The sequence below is a fragment of the Girardinichthys multiradiatus genome, chromosome 3, assembly GCF_021462225.1.
Source record: "Girardinichthys multiradiatus isolate DD_20200921_A chromosome 3, DD_fGirMul_XY1, whole genome shotgun sequence".
In the NCBI taxonomy this organism is placed as follows: Eukaryota; Metazoa; Chordata; class Actinopteri; order Cyprinodontiformes; family Goodeidae; genus Girardinichthys; species Girardinichthys multiradiatus.
Window position 1 is genome coordinate 33,691,373 of NC_061796.1, and position 20,372 is coordinate 33,711,744.

General features: G+C 38.7%; 1 protein-coding gene across 1 annotated transcript; it reads right to left on the reverse strand.

Annotated features, from left to right (window-relative positions):
• Nucleotides 1-105: 105 nt before the first annotated feature.
• On the reverse strand, nucleotides 106-16,527 carry LOC124866085 (meprin A subunit beta-like). The gene is made up of 14 exons (XM_047361744.1): nucleotides 16,376-16,527; nucleotides 15,705-15,723; nucleotides 15,567-15,596; nucleotides 15,454-15,479; nucleotides 15,267-15,351; nucleotides 11,672-11,789; nucleotides 7,388-7,566; nucleotides 6,777-6,995; nucleotides 5,473-5,643; nucleotides 4,276-4,506; nucleotides 2,622-3,074; nucleotides 2,353-2,526; nucleotides 1,080-1,188; nucleotides 106-859 (listed from the first exon to the last, which is right to left on the reverse strand). Exons 1-14 carry the CDS (start codon nucleotides 16,430-16,432, stop codon nucleotides 781-783), a joined length of 1,950 nt encoding a protein of 649 aa, XP_047217700.1. The 5' UTR covers nucleotides 16,433-16,527; the 3' UTR covers nucleotides 106-780.
• Nucleotides 16,528-20,372: the final 3,845 nt, after the last annotated feature.

The following is a 20,372-nucleotide window of genomic DNA, read 5'->3' on the forward strand; positions in this document are numbered from 1 at the left end:
GGGGATAGAACTGAAATGCATGTAATTAAATACATATATTAGATTTTTAGTAAAGTGCTGTGAGGCTAAATTTTTGGTGAATTGCTGCTAAATAAATAACTGAAATGAATGGAATTCTTTTATTTTATTTGCACATTGCCTTCTATGCTGTCCCTATTTGTTAAAGAAAACCATTTGAATTTGTTAAGTTTAATCCAACCTCCCCAAAAACCCTAATGAAAACAGTGAAGAAGCAGCAGGTTGAAGCTTCTGGTCAACAAAAGCCAGTAATGTTACATGGTTGTAAAAAAACACTACACAATGCAGTAATATTCACTGAATGGGACATTGAATAAAAAACATTTTGTGGTAGTTTATGACAACTGTGAGTGCAGAAAAGGTCCCAGATATTTGTTTTTGAAATTTGCATCCACTTTATTAAGCCACCAAGCCCAGAGACCCATAGTAAAGTATATAAGAGTGGAGGTAAATACAACATTGGAAAATTCAAATTTAAAACAAATCTCGAACTGGTTGAGCCCTCATAATTCAGAAGAGGAAAGCCAACAGTATTTCTTTACCAATATTTTGACATTATCAACAATGATAAATGTAGTCCCATCACCAAAAGATACATTGTAAATTTTTCATTCCACACACTTTCTCTTAATCAGAATTCTGTTTGCAATATAGTGTTTACTTTTAATCTTCTTTTTAAAGAAACTATCCATAGAAATTCAGAAGCATTACTGTTAATGTTTTTGCAAAGACAAAACATTTGAATGGAAAATCTGCAGCTCATCAAGCCAGCATAGGTATCACTGCCAGCAGGAGGGTGAGGATGGGGGAAGCGACCAAACCAGGAGAGAACCCAGGAGTACTACAACCAAAGAAAATATATGATTAAAAACATTTAAAAACTGTTTATATTGCAGATTTAGCTATCTATTTAGCAAAGCATTATATACATCTGCATTTCAGGAGAGTAGCTATCCTTGCATGTGTAAACTGCAAGAATCAGCTTATCGGTAAGTGGGTATCTCACTTGTTTTAAAATTTCACATTGTTACAGTAAAACTATATTTGACAAAATATCTCACCCTGTTAAAAAACACGGGCCTTTATCCCAGTTTGTAGAACGCTGTGTAATGTTCACTGGTCTCACTTGAGGACAAGGCATGGAGCTTCCATTAACTAGAGGGGTGAGATCTGCCAAAAGGCAAAAAAGTTAACAGAATGTAAAAGAAAATTGCTGTCTAATCAGTTAATAAACCTTCTCAGGGCTTTTTAATCCTGACTTTTCGCACCCACTCATCCTACTTCTAACACACACAGAGATATATGATTGGAAATTAAACATGGCACAGATAAAGTGGCAAGGAACGAGGATCTAAATGTTGACACAGAAGAAACAGACAGGCAGGAGCCCAGGCTACCTGACTAAAAACACTACTTCACCAACTTACCAGTACATGAGCTTTCAGAGACTAAAGCAACAAGGTGAAGACACCAAAGTAACAGGGGGATTTGCAGCATGTATTGTTGATGGCATAGTGGTTAGCGCTATTGCAATGAATTAAAAACGTCTCGGGTTCAAATTATGGCCTGGGCTCTTTCTGCTTGGAGATAAGCAACACCCCTCTGTGACCCTGCATAATAAAAGCAGGTATAGACGATTTGTGGACTTCAAGCATTTTTTTGTCTATTTGTCAAATGTAGTAGCTGGTGGAAAATCTACAGCTAAATTGTAAAGAAAAGTGTTACCAGGAGAGCTCGGAGAGTATAGGCAGGTTATTTTGTTTAATTTATATCCCACTAGGAGCAGCAGGCTGACTACAAGGTGAACATGTGAACTATGAAACAAAAATCAATGTCTTATGATCAGTTATGTCAGTTATGATCATAAAGGATCATAACTGACAGGACAGAGATGCTGATGGGTCCGACCCCAAGGAATCTTAAAATCATGATGTATCTCTCCTTGATGTTGAAGAAGGTGTTTAACACAGACCTTGTTTATAAATGCAACGGCCAAGCCGGGAATTGTTTCAGTTATGGTCAGGACTGGGATTTACAATGTTGATCTTCTGTTCATTTATTGGCTTTGGTTCAGAATATTAGTTCCTCGCATGAATTAATAGCTTAGTGAAGAGTCTTAGTTTTATTTGAGCATTTTCTGACTTGGCAAAAAGTTTTAACATCTTCAAATTTTATGTAATCTGTTTTTGCCACATAAAAACAACCACAAATACCAACCGTTTTGAATATTTCATTACCAGTGCTGCATTTGCACAAGCAGCATCCCCTCAAACTACTTTATTAGTATTATCTTATATACATTTAATTTACTCTGAGTAAAACATGCACTCTTACCTTCAAAGCTGAACATGAGAATGACGCTCCCTCCCTTCAGGAACTCCCCGGTTTGCAGTTCTTCCAAAGTTGCAAAATAATGGTACCCAACCACAACTCCACCATAGACTGGCTCACCATTCTCAAAAGTAACGATGTGTCCAGTTTTACGAGGGTTGTCCCACCATTTGATTCCTGTTTATATAAAACATATTTAACACAAGAAAAAGTACAGATATTTTTTTTCATTAACTCCCTTATAATATTTCTAAATTGTATGGTGAACCTACCACTATCTAACATGTGGCTTTGGTGAGTAACAAAACTGAACTGCTTTGACATTTGTTTTTGCATGTTAGGGGTTTGATCCAGCAGTTGGAAAGTCATTTGTTTTTGTAGGGAAGGCCATTCCAGCTGGCTATCATGATCACCAGACAAGAGCTGCACAAACATTCCAACAATGTTCTGGTAGAGTATAGCAGCTATCCGGTATGCATAGCCCTCCTTGGAGTACTGCCGCGGACTGTATATTCTGGTTCCAATGGCACTAGTGCTTAAAAGTCTCTCAAAGTCATCAATCTGCAGGGTAACGTGTGGACACTCAGTCTCAGAGAGATTGATGTCATCAATTGAAAAGCCGCCTGTAGAGCTTCCTGCTCCTTTCCGAACTTCAAACACCACCTGGAAGTTTTTGGTGGCATTCAGGGAAACATGGTGGATCTGCCAATGATACGTCGGTTGACCTGGAGAGAGAGTTTTTAGATCACTATGATACAATAATTAGATATTATCAAAGAGGCTAACGGCAAATCAATAACAGAATAAAACAGAAAAGCCTTTTTCATCATTGAAATATAAAGGTACACAGTGTAAGGGTTAAGATTATCGATTAATTAATATTTATCAACAATTATAACTACAAATCATCAGTCTGAAAAATAATTTCTTATCCATAAACCATTACTTACTAATAGAAATCAGAGATGTCCTCTGGTGTTGTGATTATGGGCCCAAAGCCCATAATAATTACAATTAGTTAATTATCATTAATAATTGATAATTATTAACCAAAACTACCGAAATGTCACTGTTTATTCAACTGCTTCACTGAAGGTGGGGGAACTTTCACCTTATTTTGACAGATAAATCACTTTTGCACAAAATAAACACAAACGCTTCTCACATATATGTATGTGAAAATTTATTGAAACCACGTAGCCCTGAAAATAATTACTACTCTGGTCCAAAAACCTTCACCTAACTAACAAGCACCATTCTACAGAATGGGAAAAAATGACTACCTAACAATAATATTAAAAGAAAATATATGTGAATTGAGTGTCTACGAAGATCAATCCAGCGGTTTTATGGACAAATGTGCAATTTGGGTTAACTTGGAAAGAGAAGCCCTTCTGGTGTGCTTATGTCTCGATTTTTGGCGAAGAATTGCGCGTCCATGATCAACTCAAAAAAAAAAAAAAAAACCTGTAAACTTCTCATCTGTCCAAAATGGGGAAAATATGAAAAAACATTTTAATCGACTGAATCAACAAGGGGTCTCATTGGATATAAAACCTCTATGTTTCCTCCTGTGCCGGATTTTCGTCTGGGTCTTCGATCAGTATATGAATCTTCTGACCTTCTTGTATCAGTCAGAATTTCAGCTTTCAAGCTTTCTGGGAACGGCCCTGTGAGGAAAAGTTTGCCTGTGAGCTTTTGTCTCTCCAGATATGCGCATCCATTGCGTCATCCCGTGAGACACTCTGGAAATGGCAATGAAAGTTTTTTCCACGGGTTTTATAATCCCGGGTGACGTCAGAGCTGCAACGCTTGTTGAGCTGCGCATGTCAAACTGTGAAGCCCAGCCGATCTATCCCCCAAAATGGATGACCCTAACAAGAGAAATTTGTAAAATCACTGAGATTAGTGCATCACAGACATTACCAGTGATCTGTCCCATGAGGTGGAATGTTCCTTTGGTGTCCTGCTCATCTCGAAACTCTCTGATCCAGATTTTCAGTTCATCAGACTCATTTCCACTGTGGTAATAGTAGAACTGCAGACACTGGACTTTACATTCCCTTTTAGCACTCATGATTTTGGTCTCCAGCCAAGCTGAGTCTCCCTCTTGACCTGATCCTGTGCTGGCATGGATGAAGTATCCTGTTTCCTGACCTAAAATGATGAGGTTAAAAAATAATATTGTTTCAATATCTTACTTTCATTGACGTATATATACAGATTCAGCTGAAACCAGATTTTTACACACTGTCTAAAAAGACACTTCTTCTCACTCTCTGATATGAAGTTAGATTAAACATCTCCTGTTTTAAATTTAGGATAATCAGAATTCAGACTTCTAAATTCCAGAACAATTAGATATTTGTACTTACTATTTTAAAGTTAGAAGTTTACACATATGTAGTGATCTATGCTTTTTTTTATTAAGAATGATTGAACCAAAAAACGTCAAGAATGTCACTGAATGCATTTGGATTATCTGTTCCCCAAGACAAAAACGGCATCAACAATGTAAACTGTTTATGTAATAATACTCTTCAAAACACGCAGTACGGTTATGTCCTCAAGGAGCTAAAAGCAGCACACAGCGCCAACATAAGCAGAAGGCATTATTCTACTTTTATCAAAACAAAGGCCAGGATGTCACACCAACACACAATAAATTCATGTCTAAAATAGAGTTTGTTGTCATTTTAGTTTTATTTGCAGCTTATCGCTTTGCACTGTCCGTTGTTTCCTTAAACAGAAAAAACTGACCCCTTAATCAGATGAAGTATTGACAAATCCTTCTGGATACTAGCAGAGGTCCCCGAAGCACTTGTACTTGAAGTGCATCTCGCAAACAAAGAGCAGTTTCCCCCTCTGATGTGTACACATTTCCATGAAAAATAAAATTCAACCAGGCACTTCGAAGAAGGCAGGGGATGGTGCAATCAATTGTGTGGGTTAATATGCTCAACAACCAAACATTTAGACTTATCCACAAGCAGCTTTGGCATAGTTGAGATTGGACTACAAAATCACATTTTTTATCTGATAATAATCTGTATAAAATAAATTATTAATTTTCACACAACATTTTATAACATAAAATGTGAATAATATGCTTACGATTCTTACCTTGAACTCCGTTTCCAGCAGGTAGAGTGGTGTGGTCAGACTTTGGACCCTTCTTAACTTGTGTAACCACTTTCCACGCATTGTCACTGTGTGTGCACCTGCTTATTTGGCCCATTTGACACATGTTCCCATTAGAAAAGTCACAGTAAAACATAAAGGCAACTGTGGAATCTGTGAATAAAACATTCGGAATATTTACCTCTTAGTCTAGGCAAAATTGTCATCATTTCATCACTACAAGTTGGCTAAAAGCAAACACTATACCTTATTTCTAGATCACATAATACATTAGGTGAATTTGTGAGCAACTTCAGGGTACCCTGAGCTTAATGAGGATCAGTGGGGCCGTGAAGACATCGTATTGTCTTTACGGTTTTTCATCCCAGTTTTTGCTGGTTAAACTAGAGTTTCAAAGTGTGTTATACCAAGCCTCTGAGTGTTTACAGTAGTTACACAGCATAACGTTTGAAATGTCACAAGCTCTCTCTTTCCTTGGTTCACTTCTGCATTAATTTACAAAAACTGTGTCCAAACCATCAATGAATGCCAGATTTTGCACATAAAATGTAAGTCCGCATTTTCCCGTGCCTTATTGAGAGCCTCTCCAATTTACGTTGAATGGTTTCCTCTTTAACCCGCCTGTAGACATGTGTTTTAATTTCACAGACCAGAGAATCACACGTCACGGTTTATTTACATACATTTCCACATATAAACGGAGGTGTGTCAAGGGAGGAATCTAGTATTTAATTATGTGTACTCAATTCCACATTGTTTGTGCATGTGTATGCAAAGTTTCATACATCTGTATTTTTTTTGTTTTCTGTATTTAACGATAAATAATATTTTTGTAGAAAATCCACACAAGTGTTTGTACTATACATGAGGCTCCTGGTCTGTTTGACATTGTATTGCATTTTATATTATTGTCAAAAATTGTATGTTCTTAATCTTGTGTCTTTGTTAATTCATAGTTATCTACTTGAAAGTCAACAAAATGAAATTAAAGAGTCCAGTATTACCTTATACCTAAATGTAATAATATCTATTTTCCCAAACATTTAACAAATGTAGTTATCCAGTCCTGCTTCACATTTTAATTCTCATTTTAAACAATTAACTTGTAGTACAACAAAACAACTACCTGTCAAACTGAAAGTCCTAATAATAATGTTTGTCATACATAAGATATTTTAACTCTATTATAATTTTAATGCTATGTTGAACATCTGTGCACAAGATACACTTTGACAGTAAACACGATGTGTTTTAGTAATTTGAACAATCATTATTTTAGGACTTACTGCATTTGTAGAGCAGATTCAACTCTTGAGCATCACGAGGACTCATTTCCAGCATTTGACCAATCATATCTTGGAATTTGGGATCTTTGGTAATAATTGTAGAGCCATTGCCATTGCTTAAGTAATTTTTGTCCGAGTGCATCAGAGATAGGTAGTCATATGGCACATCATGAGTGGTGCTCAGATAACGGTTGACTTTTGTGAAATACATTTCTTTACCTAAAGGAGACAAACATACACAATAATGAACAGAAAAAAAGTTTGATGGAAACAGACTGTTAAAACAAATGTTGCTAATCACTGAATATTCAAAATTAGACCAATTAAAAACTGTTTAATGTATTATGAACTTCTAATACTGCTATAAATCTACCAAGTGATTGATACACCACACACATTTGACACAAATTTGATTAAAAAAATCCTACATTCTTAAAGTTGTTAGACCAATAGGTATTAATAACTAAGTAGAAAACATTGGGCAGATTATACAATATTGGTCTGATTTATTGTTTTTACGTAGTTATAATTCCTATCTAACAATTAAAAAATGGTTATACCCTCATTTACCATAAACATCTTAATATAACAAAACAGAAAAATGCCTAAACCTTTTATGACGTTGTCAAAATTAATCTGCACATAGTCATCCCTGTCGTATCTGAGCTCTTCATCGTAAAAGCCAAAAGCATGAAACATCAGATGTTCAACAATGCCAATGTGGTCACAGCCTGCACCAATAGAGAGATTCTGTCCGTTGGTGAGTACTCGGCCAATATATGACCAGCACCTAGAACAGAGAAATCACAGATTATTATTGGAAGCAGTGTCAACGCTCAAACATCAGAATCAGAATCAGAATCAGAAAAGCTTTATTGCCAAGTACGTTTTTGGACATACAAGGAATTTGTTCACCTGCACTGTTGTATTGCTCTTGCATCTTATACTGCTCTATATTTACTCTCACTCACTTAAAACTGTGCACATATATTTATATTATATTGTAGATATGTTTATACTGTTTAATTTGTATTGTATTGCACTGACTACGCCAAAACAAATTCCTTGTATGTCCAAAAACGTACTTGGCAATAAAGCTTTTCTGATTCTGAAACATCTAGCTTTGTCAATGTGCAGATTACCATTTCACTCTAGCGGTCAGTGATGATAGCATGGCCAGTGAGTAAATATACCTTGTATATAAGTTTATGTCTATTTGTTGTGTTTTTATTGGTGTGATTAAGTTTTCCCCACACAGGACTATAAGAGTCTCAAAATGAGCACTTTGCCATTTTTGTTACTTTGATAGCATTGAATTGACTGCAGAAGCTCGCAGTCCCATGTTTTCCTGAAAGAATCTTTAATGACTTTGAAGTTAAGGTGTTTTACTTTTTAATTTGTTAAAGAACACAAAACAACCATAGCTGTGCTGTGCTATGCTCTATGAAACAACCCTATGGTACATTTAAATTGTTATGTGTTTGAAAGAGTTGTAGTGAGTGGTTCTTATGTTGGCCAAATATTTTCTGTGAACCTTGCATTTATAAGGTCCCCAAATTGAGCAAAAGCTATATATGTATATCTATAGATCTCTCTCTCTCTCTCTCTCTCTCTCTCTCTCTCTATATATATATATATATATATATATATATATATATATATATATATATATATATATATATATACACACTCATATAAATATACATACATATATATTCATATATATGTATAAATATAGAAAAATGAGTGTGTGTGTGTGTGTGTATACATATATACATAATATGTTAATAATTCTGTGTAGGATCCAGCTGACCAGGTTACAGGTTTTCCCCCGCACTTGAATTATACAGTGGCTCTTAGAACACATCCCTTTGGAAACATCCCTGTGGAAAAATAATTTGACTTTGACAAATTCTTTTAACACCTATTCCACATATAATATGATATATATTTGTACTATTCAATAAAAAATGCTTTGATGAAGTGCATTTTGATCCAGTTTTATTGAAAAATATTTGTATGTTTACACCTCCATAAATTATAGAAATCTGATTAACCATAAATAAAGTTCAATCAAGTTCACTATCTGAAACTATGCGAAAAGAGGGAAGTTACAAAAATGGGGGGTTTTTCTAACATTGGTGAAATGTCATAAATAAGACCAAAACTGTTCAGGAAGGGGGGCATAAGGCAGGAGGCAACCTCTGAAGGAGCTAAAAGAACAATTATATATATTCTCCATAAGTTTGGACTAAGGTCTATATTGAGAGATACACTTATTTTTTACCCCCAAAAAAACCCCAACAAAACATCCAGTTCGTGTGTCTCATGAGCTGATTAAACCAGATGTTTGGGCTATTGTTCCAAATAGTATACCTGGAACAACAAGTGGTGAGAGCATCATGGTCTGGAGCTACTTTTTTCAGATGAAACAGAGGTTTTTATCAAGATGGATGAAGTTACAAATAGTTCAAAATACCACTCAGTTGTTGCCCAAAACATTCAATTGCAGTAAGTCAAAAATGGATTTTATTTTTTAGCATCACAGTGAGTCCATGCATTCGGTACATTCAAATCAATGGCTTCAGAGGAAAAGTAAATCTGTGGAACGGCCTAGCAGTGTCCAGAACTAAATTTGTCATAAGATGGCTAGGTATGGGAGGTGTTTTTACAAGCTAAAAGTGTTGGATAAGTTTTGCAAGGTAGAGTGGGCAAATATTGTCAAGTTGTCAGAGTGGGTATCAAATCCAGACAGACAAGCAGGAGCGGCTTGGTGAGTAAAAAAAGAGGTTTAGCAATTAACAAAACAGAAAAACCCAAAGCAGGCAGGAGGTAATAGATGCAGGAATGAACATGGACAGCCTTGACACGGCAACAGTCGAGGGCATGGACAGACTTGGCTTCGCATGAACAAACAGTATGCAAGGAGTAAACAAAACAGAAGGGTATATGTAGAGCATGAAAGCAGTAAAACTGATTCTGTGAGGCAGGTGGAACGAATGAAGCTGATTATAGTGGAAGGGGAAAGAGAAGAAGTAAGAGTTGATTAGACCTAAACAGAGAAAGAAAGACAATAAAACCAAAGGATAAATCCTGCCAAACTAAAATGCACCATAAACACAAGAAGTAAGAACAAACCAAAAGGATGAACAACTAAGCACCACCTGGAAAACATAAATCATAATCAGACACAAAACAAAACTCAACACCTGTAAATTATGACCCAAGTCATGATTTAGGATGTTGATGGACCCCAATTCCAGAAGGCTGAATTCTGAATTTGAATAAAAAAACTTTTAGTTTATGAGTTTGTGCACTTATGCAACCAGGTTTTTGCAGATTTTTATATTCTATTTTTTTTCCTTACAGCAGATTTGTTTTTCACTTGAATTGCTCAGGATAAATGGCACATTTTTTGTGGAAAAATAGGTGTATAGACTTTTTAGAGCTACTGTAACCATACAAACTGAAAGTTTAGCACTATAACTTCCAAGGTTTATCACCCTGAAAATTGTACACGCCATGTAACTCTCCGAAACTGAATCCTTCGTGGCCCATAAGTCATGACGTTCCCTAAATTATCTGTCTTTAATATGTCTTCCATTAATGGATATTTGGAACATAAAATATCATAGTTAGGACTATTTATACATTGAACTGGTGAGGGGAGTCAATTTACCAGCATTACAAAATGCAATACACTGCTGCACACACAGCATTCGAGATTACAGTTTGTATATTGCTATGATAACCACATTAGAGTGCGTAGAATTGAGAAGGATTTTGATTTACAAAATAAATTTTTTATGTTTTGGCTTATTGACCTCATATCAAATAATTATTTAGAAAATTGGTAACAGATAATCTGTTGAGGAGATTAGTTATAATCACCTCCTGAGAACAAAACACAGTATCGGCTTTAAACTAGTCAAATGGCTTAGACATGTTGTAGATGGATGTACATTACAGGCCATAGTTTGACTGATGCAGGATGGTGAGCAAGAACAAATGAGTTATCCTAAAAATGTTGGCATCATATCAGAACAAGATGGCTTCATGCTTTTATTGACTTGGTATAAATGGGTTTTGCAGATAATTACACACAGCGTGTATATTCTCAGCCTAACAAGAAAGAGTCCTAAAATGTGATAAACAAATGAAAGAATATGAACTATGGAGTAAATCTGCAAATACAAGGAATATAAAATATTTGATGGAATGCATGGACATCACTGTCCTGACTGTTGTGCGCATTACTTGTTTATCTAACTCTGTATTAGACAGGGAATGCGTACTACTTAATATTTTGAGGTTTTGTGTTACAGTTTGTGTCTGAGACTCAACTAAATCAAGTACATTACACGGAATCTTCAGGCACCTAATAATTTAAATGCTTTAATAAAACATTTTACACCTCAGTTGTTAATTAGTATTTCTGCATGTAGCTACAATCTAAATCCATTGAAGCTGAAATACAGATTTTATAGGTAAAAGTATTTTACACAGATTTGTTTCTTTTATTAATTAAATTATTGTTATTATTTATTTTTTGCTGGTTAACAGTAATTCTACTTAGAATAATAACATTTTTGAATTAATTTGTGTGTTGTTAAGCACCTCGGGGATGGAGTCAAAATGACGGTTTATACTGAGTTGCATTTGTCTTACTTTGCTCCAGCCACAGAGTCCCTGTCTTGGCACACAGTCACGACTGAGAGCATAGGGATTTATCAGCAAATTAAAAGTAACATTTTTAGACATTCTGTCCCACCTAACTAGTCTATTTGACTGGTCGTTATACTATAGCAATAATAATGAGATCAACCAAAATATTTAACACACATTGCTGATGACCTGCAATTCAGTTAACTGACAAAATGAAGATGCATACATACCCATCTTTTTTTACGAATGAAATGTAATACTCCTCAGTATCCCTTGGTTTAAAGTCAATGCATGACTTCACCCTGAACTGGTCCAAAGCTCTCATGATGACTCCTTTAGCGTTCAGGTCTATAATTTTTTTAAAAACCAAATAGTAGTTTAGAAAAAAACAACTAAAACAGTAACACACATCCAACAATTGATAAATGAGGTATTATAACTCCATCCATCCATCCATCCATCCATCCATCCTCTTCTGCTTTTCCGGGGTCAGGTCACGGGGCAGCAGCCTAAGCAGAGAGACCCAAACTTCTCTCTCTCCAGCCACTTGGGCCAGCTCGTCCGGGGGAATCCCAAGGCGTTCCCAGGCCAGCCAAGAAACATAGTCCCTCCAGCTTGTCCTGGGTCTTCCCCTAGGCCTCCTCCCGGTGGGACATGCCCAGAAAACCTCACCAGGGAGGCGTCCAGGAGGCATCCTCACCAGATGCCCATGCCACCTCAACTGGCTCCTCTTGACATGGAGAAGCAACGGCTCTACTCTGAGTCCCTCCCGGATGGCCGAGCTTCTCACCCTATCTCCAAGGGAGAGCCCAGACGCCCAGCGGAAGAAACTCATTTTGGCCGCTTGTATCCGTGATCCTGTTCTTACGGTCACGACCCAGAGCTCATGACCATAGATGAGGGTAGGAATGTAGATCGACGAGTAAATCGAGAGCTTTGCTTTTTGACTCAGCTCTGTCTTCAACATGACAGACCAGTAAAGCGCCCGCATCACTGTTGTTGCAGCAACAATCCGTCTCTCAATCTCCCGTTCCATTTTTCCCTCATTCGTGAACAAGACCCCAAGATACTTGAACTCCTCCACTTGAGGCAGGACCTTGTCCCCCGACCCGGAGAAGGCACTCTACCCTTTTCCAGCTCAAGAACATAGCCTTGGACTTGGAAGCACTCATTCTCATCCCAGCCCCTTCAAACTCGGCTGCGAACTGCTCCAGCGAGAGCTGTAGATCTTGAGCTGATGAAGCCAATAGGACCACATCATCCGCAAAAAGCATAGACGCAATCCTAAAGGGATCAAAAGGGATCCCTTCAACACCTTGGCTGCGCCTAGAAATTCTATAAAAGTTATGAACAGAATCGGTGACAAAAGGCAACCTTGGAGAATCCAACCCTCACCGGAAATGAGTCCGACTTACTGCCGGCAATGCGGGAACAAGCTCTGACACAGATCATACAGGGATCTAACAGCCTGTATCAAATGGCCTGGTACCCCATAGTCCCGGAGTATCCCCCACAGGATTCCCCGAGGGACACAGTCGAACGCCTTCTCCGAATCCACAAAGCACATAGACTGGTTGGGCAAACTCCCATGCACCCTCCAGGACCCTGCTGAGGGTGTAGAGCTGGTCCAATGTTCCACGGGCAGGACGAAAACAACACTGCTCTTCCTGAATCCATGGTTCGACTATCCGACGGACCCTCCTCTCCAGAGCCCCCGAATAGACCTTACCAGGGAGGCTTAAGGGTGTGACTCCCCTAGTTAGAATACACTCTACGATCCCCCTTTTTGAATATGGGGACCACCACCCCGGTCTGTCAATCCATAGGAACTGCCCCCGGTGTCCACGCAATGCTGCAGTCATGTTAGCCAACACAACCCTACAACATCCAGAGCCTTAAGGAACTCCGGGCAAATCTCATCCACCCCCGGGACCTTACCACCGAGGAGCTTTTTAATCACCTCGGTGACCTCAGCACCAGAGATTGGAGAGTCCGCCCCAAGCTCCCCAGGCTCCACTTCCTTAGTGGAAGACGTGCCGGTGGGATTGAGGAGGTCTTCGAAGTACTCTGCCCATCGACCCACAACATCCTGAATTGAGGTCAACAGCACACCCTCCCCACTGTAAGTGTTGGTGGTGTACCGCTTCCCCCCCTGATACACCGGAGGGTGGACCAGAATCGGCTCGAAGCCATATGGAAGTCGTTTTCCATCGCCTCTCTGAACTTCTCCCATGCCCAAGTTTTTGCCTCAGCAACCACCCGAGCCGCATGCCGCTTGGAGTGCCGGTACCCATCAGCTGCTTCTGGAGTCCCACAGGCCAAAAAAGACCCAACAGAACTACTTCTTCAGCCTGACAGCACCCTCACCGCCGCTGTCCACCAGCGGGTTTGAGGATTGCCGCCGCATCAGGCACCAACAACCTTGTGACCACAACTCAGTGAAGCCACCTCTGCAATGGAGGCGCGGAACATGGCCCACTCAGACTCATTGTCCCCCACCTCCACTGGAACCTCTTTGAAGCTCTCCCGGAGGTGGGAGTTGGAGCTCCGCCTCACGGGAGACTCCCCCAGATGTTTCCAGCAGACCCTCAAGATTTGTTTGGGTGTGCCAGGTCTGACCGGCATCCTCCCCCACCATTGGAGCCAGCTCACCACCAGGTAGTGGTCAGTGGAAAGTTCCGCTCCCCTCTTCACCCGAGTGTACAAGAGATGTGTCCGCAGATCAGATGACATGACAACATAGTGGATCATCGAACTGCGGCCTAGGGTGTCCTGGTGCCAAGAGCACCTATGAACACCTTTATGCTTGAACATGGTGTTAGTTATGGACAATCCATGACAAGCACAGAAGTCCAATAACAAAACACCACTCGGGGGCCATTCCTCCCAACCACACCCCTCCAGGTCTCACTGTCATTGCCAGCATGAGCCTTGAAGTCCCCCAGCAGAACAAGGGAGTCCCCGAGAGGAGCGCTCTCCAACACCCCCTCCAAAGACCGTGCGGCCCTCCAAAGAAATGCCACCCCACACTATTACTGACCCACTGCCAAACTGGTTATGCTTAAGGATGTTGCAGGCAGCAGATCGCTCTCCACGGTGTGTCCAGAGTGTGTCACGTTTGCTCAGTGTGAATCTGCTTTCATCTGTGAAGAGCACAGGACGCCAGTGGCAAATTTGTCTATCCTGGTGTTCTCTGGCCAATTCCAATCGTCCTGTACGGTGTTGGGTTGTGAGCACAACCCCCATTTGTGGACGTCGGGCCCCCATACCATCCTCATGGAGTCGGTTTCTGCAGACACATGCACATTTGTGGCCTGCTGGAGGTCATTTTACAGGGCTCTGGCAGTGCTCCTCCTGTTCCTCCTTACACAAAGGCGGAGGTTGCGGTCCGGCTGCTGGGTTGTTGCCCTCTTACGGCCTCCTCCACGTCTCCTGGTGTACTGGCCTGTCTCCTGGTAGTGCCTCCAGGCTCTGGACACTCTGCTGACAGACACAGCAAACCTTCTTGCCACAGCTCACATTGATGTGCCATCCTGGATGAGCTGGATTACCTGAGCCACTTGTGTGGGTTGTAGAGTCCCTCTCATGCTACCACGAGTGTGAAAGCACCACCAACATTCAAAAGTGACCAAAACATCAGCCAGAAAGCATAGGTACTGAGGAGTGGTCTGTTGTGCCCCCCTGCAGAACCACTCCTTTATTGAGTGTGTCTTGCTAATCGCCAAAGATATATATATATATATATATGTATATATATATATATATATATATATATATATATATATATATATATATATATATATACAGACAGACAATGATATTCACCAAGGCTTTTGTCCAACACATATGGAACTGGGGAGTTCCACAGATTGTCTTTTCCCAAGGTACTACTTCTTCCAGTGTTTGGCAGCTAAAATAAATATCACAAGATAGATTGTGTGACAATGTTTGCAAGCCAATATTTTCAGAAAAATATAACTTCAAAGTTTGCCTGTAGAAATAATGAACTTACCTCATGAATGTCATCAACTAACAAATCTAAGATAAAAAATAAACGTTAGTGATTTTTTTAAAGCAATCAAGTACTCAAGATCCATTTATAATACCAGATAAAATCTGTGTTACCGTCCGTTATGTTCCTGTTTTCACCAACGTCTACACAAAACACATAAAATGGCTCCTTTGAAGTTCATGGTAAATAAAACCAGTGAACAAAGTTACATTTATAAAATAATCTGAAAAGTTAAATATAATATAACTTACCAACTATATTTAATTCTCCCTAAATAAAAAATGAAAACAAGATTTTAAAAAAATCATTGACAGTTTTTAATGTGAGCAAACATTAAATAGCTAAAATATGGTTTTAAACATTTGGAAAAAGAGCTGTGAATTTCTTAATTACTCTAGAAAATGTTACAACAAAAGAATTAATTTAAATATTTTTATTTAAAATTGAATCAAAATGGTTACTTGAACAAATTGTTTTTTTGGTTGTTGCAGTCATTCCTGCCCTTTCCTTAAAATAAAGAATGCCCCTATCTCTTCTTTACACCAATTATGTACAGAAAAAAATCAATGATATTAATACACACATGTTGTAAAAAAGAGGTTATCACCTTATTCAAGGTACCTGAAAACCAATCTAACTAATTTAACTATTAGCAATAAAGTTGGGTGTTTTTGGTGACTGTTGTGGAAAATGTATCATCACAGTTGTGTTTAGGATTTGTAGATAAGATATGTTTTAAATGTGTTACAAAAAAACCAAGATACAACTATTTATCAAGTTATTACAGTTACATAGTAATTGGTTAAATCTGCGTATAGTCTCTGTCCCAATTTTTCTTCTCAAAGCTAAAGCTGATTATATTTAGTCAACAATTAACGGTATCATATGTAGTATATCATGTATAGTATATACATATACTTACTGTGGCAAGAGTGGATGAAACCACCAAGCTAACCACAAGAAAAATGCTGCCTTGCATCTTCTTGGTTAGTCTTAGTGTTGCAGAGAGTAGTTGAAGGACCCCAATGCAAATGTTTCAAATCAAAACCAAAAAGCAGATACACGAGGACAAGGGAGGCAGATAGCATGAATCTATGATATACAGAGAAGCCGTCAAACCTTTTATACCAGGTAAGAAGATGGCTTAACAGGAGGAGCTGGTAGTGAGTCAAAGCCCAGGTGTTTGATACAAAATTATAATATAATATAAATAGGGGGAACCTGATATAAAAGAGGAAACTTAAATCAGTAGAGCAAAATGGTTAACAATAGTGGCACCAACTTGGGATCTTTTAACAAATGCAGACTGACAAACTCAAAACCCCTTATTGAGCTACAATAGATAGAAGCTAGTCCACCAGAGCTTGCTCAATAGAATGCAAAAGACATGGAGAGACACCATCCTAATGTGCTAGACCTTAGGCAAAGGCCTTTCTTTCTTTATTCTTGCCTTTTATACTGTAGGAAATGGTGATGTGGCCTCAGAATTAGGCATATAACTCACTGGTTAAATTTGGTGCAGCAGAAAACACAAATGGGGCTCAGGCGGGTCACTGGATCACCATTTTATACACCAAAATTAATGATGTATCAAAAATAGCTTGTTAGGCCACTATTACTCATACTGATCAAACTATAAAGATGACTTAGCTTTGTTAATGAAAGATAAGTATACATTTAACTTTATAATGACCTTAAGAGATACAAGAGAAATAAATGCAGATGATTTACAGCATTTGTTTAAAGTCTTTGAGCTACAGTACACATAAAAAACTAGCTTCTGTCTGTGGCTTCACATACAGCACACACTGGAGAACATCTTGGTATAGTGTCGGTACTCTAATTGCCCAGTTTAGCAACTATTGATCAGACTAGGAAAAAAGTTGCCTCAAGATGGACCAAAATGGACTTGTGAGACAGAATTTCTTTTAGCATCTGATTCAGGTGCAGCAATCTACCAACATCAAGCTCCAAATGCAATGTATTAATAGGGGCTGGAAATAATCATTCAGATATAATTGACATATTTATTCATAGTTTCAGTACAGATGGCTGAGGCAGGAGAACATGATCAGAATGTCTAATGTTGCATAAATATGAAAGCATGGTTTCATTCTGGTTTGTATCAATGCATCAAACTCCAGGTTATGGTATAATGGCCTAGAGGATATTTTGCTGATGCACTTTAAGAACCTTAATACCAACTGAGTACAATTACAACACCACCGCCTACTTTAGCATTTTTGTTGATCATGTCCATTCTTTTATGACCACAGCTTGGTTGTCTTCCAGTAAATTTCACAAAGCTCAAATCAACAAAAACAGTTTTTAATATGACAAGTTTAATGTTTGCTAATGGCCCCCACTGTCCCCTAATCTTAATTCACTACAACATTTGAAGCAATTGTGTGATGCTTTCATGGCATTATAGACCAAATTTCCTCAAGAATGTTTCCACCACCTTCTCTGAAACCATGCCATGAAGACTTAAGGTGGTTCTCAGGGCCAAAAGGGTTCAAATCTGGTACTTGCATGGTACATAATAAAGTCCCTGGTGAGTTCAAATATACACTTAATATAAAATTTATAGGTACTGAGAACAAAGTCATGTTATCAAATTCCAACTAAATGGGAAAAAAGGAAGTATTTGTCAAATTAAAAAAAAAACAGTTTCTACTTTAACATGCTACATTTTCCTTTTTTAATTGTTTGATGTGTGGACCACAACTTCCCGTTGATGGGTATTGAATTTATTTGAACCTTTACTTACTTCTCTGAGTGTTACGATCAGAGAACTAACAGAACCATTGTTTACGGAAAATAAATGTGTTTAAAACAATGTATTAGGTAAATACAGTTTTTTGCAGAGATAAAGCAAAAAACGAGGGATGTTTAGTCTTTGTGATGTGAAGGATCTATCTATCTATCTATCTATCTATCTATCTATCTATCTATCTATCTATCTATCTATCTATCTATCTATCTATCTATCTATCTATCTATCTATCTATCTATCTATCTATCTCCATTATAGTGACCTGGTTTGGTATGTGACAATACCACCTCAACTGTATTTAAGCTCCCTAGTTTTCATTGCTCCATACTGGTTTCTAGTGTTACCCCCATCCTGAGTTTCCGTCATGTTTTCTGCAAATTTACAGGGTCCTTCTCAAAATATTAGCATATTGTGATAAAGTTCATTATTTTCCATAATGTCATGATGAAAATTTAACATTCATATATTTTAAATTCATTGCACACTAACTGAAATATTTCAGGTCTTTTATTGTCTTAATACGGAGGATTTTGGCATACAGCTCATGAAAACCCAAAATTCCTATCTCACAAAATTAGCATATCATTAAAAGGGTCTCTAAACGAGCTATGAACCTAATCATCTGAATCAACGAGTTAACTCTAAACACCTGCAAAAGATTCCTGAGGCCTTTAAAACTCCCAGCCTGGTTCATCACTCAAAACCCCAATCATGGGTAAGACTGCCGACCTGACTGCTGTCCAGAAGGCCACTATTGACACCCTCAAGCAAGAGGGTAAGACACAGAAAGAAATTTCTGAACGAATAGGCTGTTCCCAGAGTGCTGTATCAAGGCACCTCAGTGGGAAGTCTGTGGGAAGGAAAAAGTGTGGCAGAAAACGCTGCACGAGAAGAGGTGACCGGTCCCTGAGGAAGATTGTGGAGAAGGGCCGATTCCAGACCTTGGGGGACCTGCGGAAGCAGTGGACTGAGTCTGGAGTAGAAACATCCAGAGCCACCGTGCACAGGCGTGTGCAGGAAATGGGCTACAGGTGCCGCATTCCCCAGGTCAAGCCACTTTTGAACCAGAAACAGCGGCAGAAGCGCCTGACCTGGGCTACAGAGAAGCAGCACTGGACTGTTGCTCAGTGGTCCAAAGTACTTTTTTCGGATGAAAGCAAATTCTGCATGTCATTCGGAAATCAAGGTGCCAGAGTCTGGAGGAAGACTGGGGAGAAGGAAATGCCAAAATGCCAGAAGTCCAGTGTCAAGTACACAAGGTCAATGATGGTCTGAGGTGCCGTGTCAGCTGCTGGTGTTGGTCCACTGTGTTTTATCAAGGGCAGGGTCAATGCAGCTAGCTATCAGGAGATTTTGGAGCACTTCATGCTTCCATCTGCTGAAAAGCTTTATGGAGATGAAGATTTCATTTTTCAGCATGACCTGGCACCTGCTCACAGTGCCAAAACCACTGGTAAATGGTTTACTGACCATGGTATCACTGTGCTCAATTGGCCCGCCAACTCTCCTGACCTGAACCCCATAGAGAATCTGTGGGATATTGTGAAGAGAACGTTGAGAGACTCAAGACCCAACACTCTGGATGAGCTAAAGGCCGCTATCGAAGCATCCTGGGCCTCCATGAGACCTCAGCAGTGCCACAGGCTGATTGCCTCCATGCCACGCCGCATTGAAGCAGTCATTTCTGCAAAAGGATTCCCGACCAAGTATTGAGTGCATAACTGTGCATGATTATTTGAAGGTTGACGTTTTTTGTATTAAAAACACTTTTCTTTTATTGGTCGGATGAAATATGCTAATTTTGTGAGATAGGAATTTTGAGTTTTCATGAGCTGTATGCCAAAATCATCCGTATTAAGACAATAAAAGACCTAAAATATTTCAGTTAGTGTGCAATGAATCTAAAATATATGAATGTTAAATTTTCATCATGACATTATGGAAAATAATGAACTTTATCACAATATGCTAATATTTTGAGAAGGACCTGTACATTGTAGTTTTTTTTATCAAATCCTTGTCACCATGATCCTATCGAGTTGCTTTCTGCATTGTTTGTCCCCTTAAAAAACCCATCATGAAAATAACCACCTATCCAATTTCTATTTTGATTTCTTTTCTGACCTAAGAAGGAAAAAGGAGA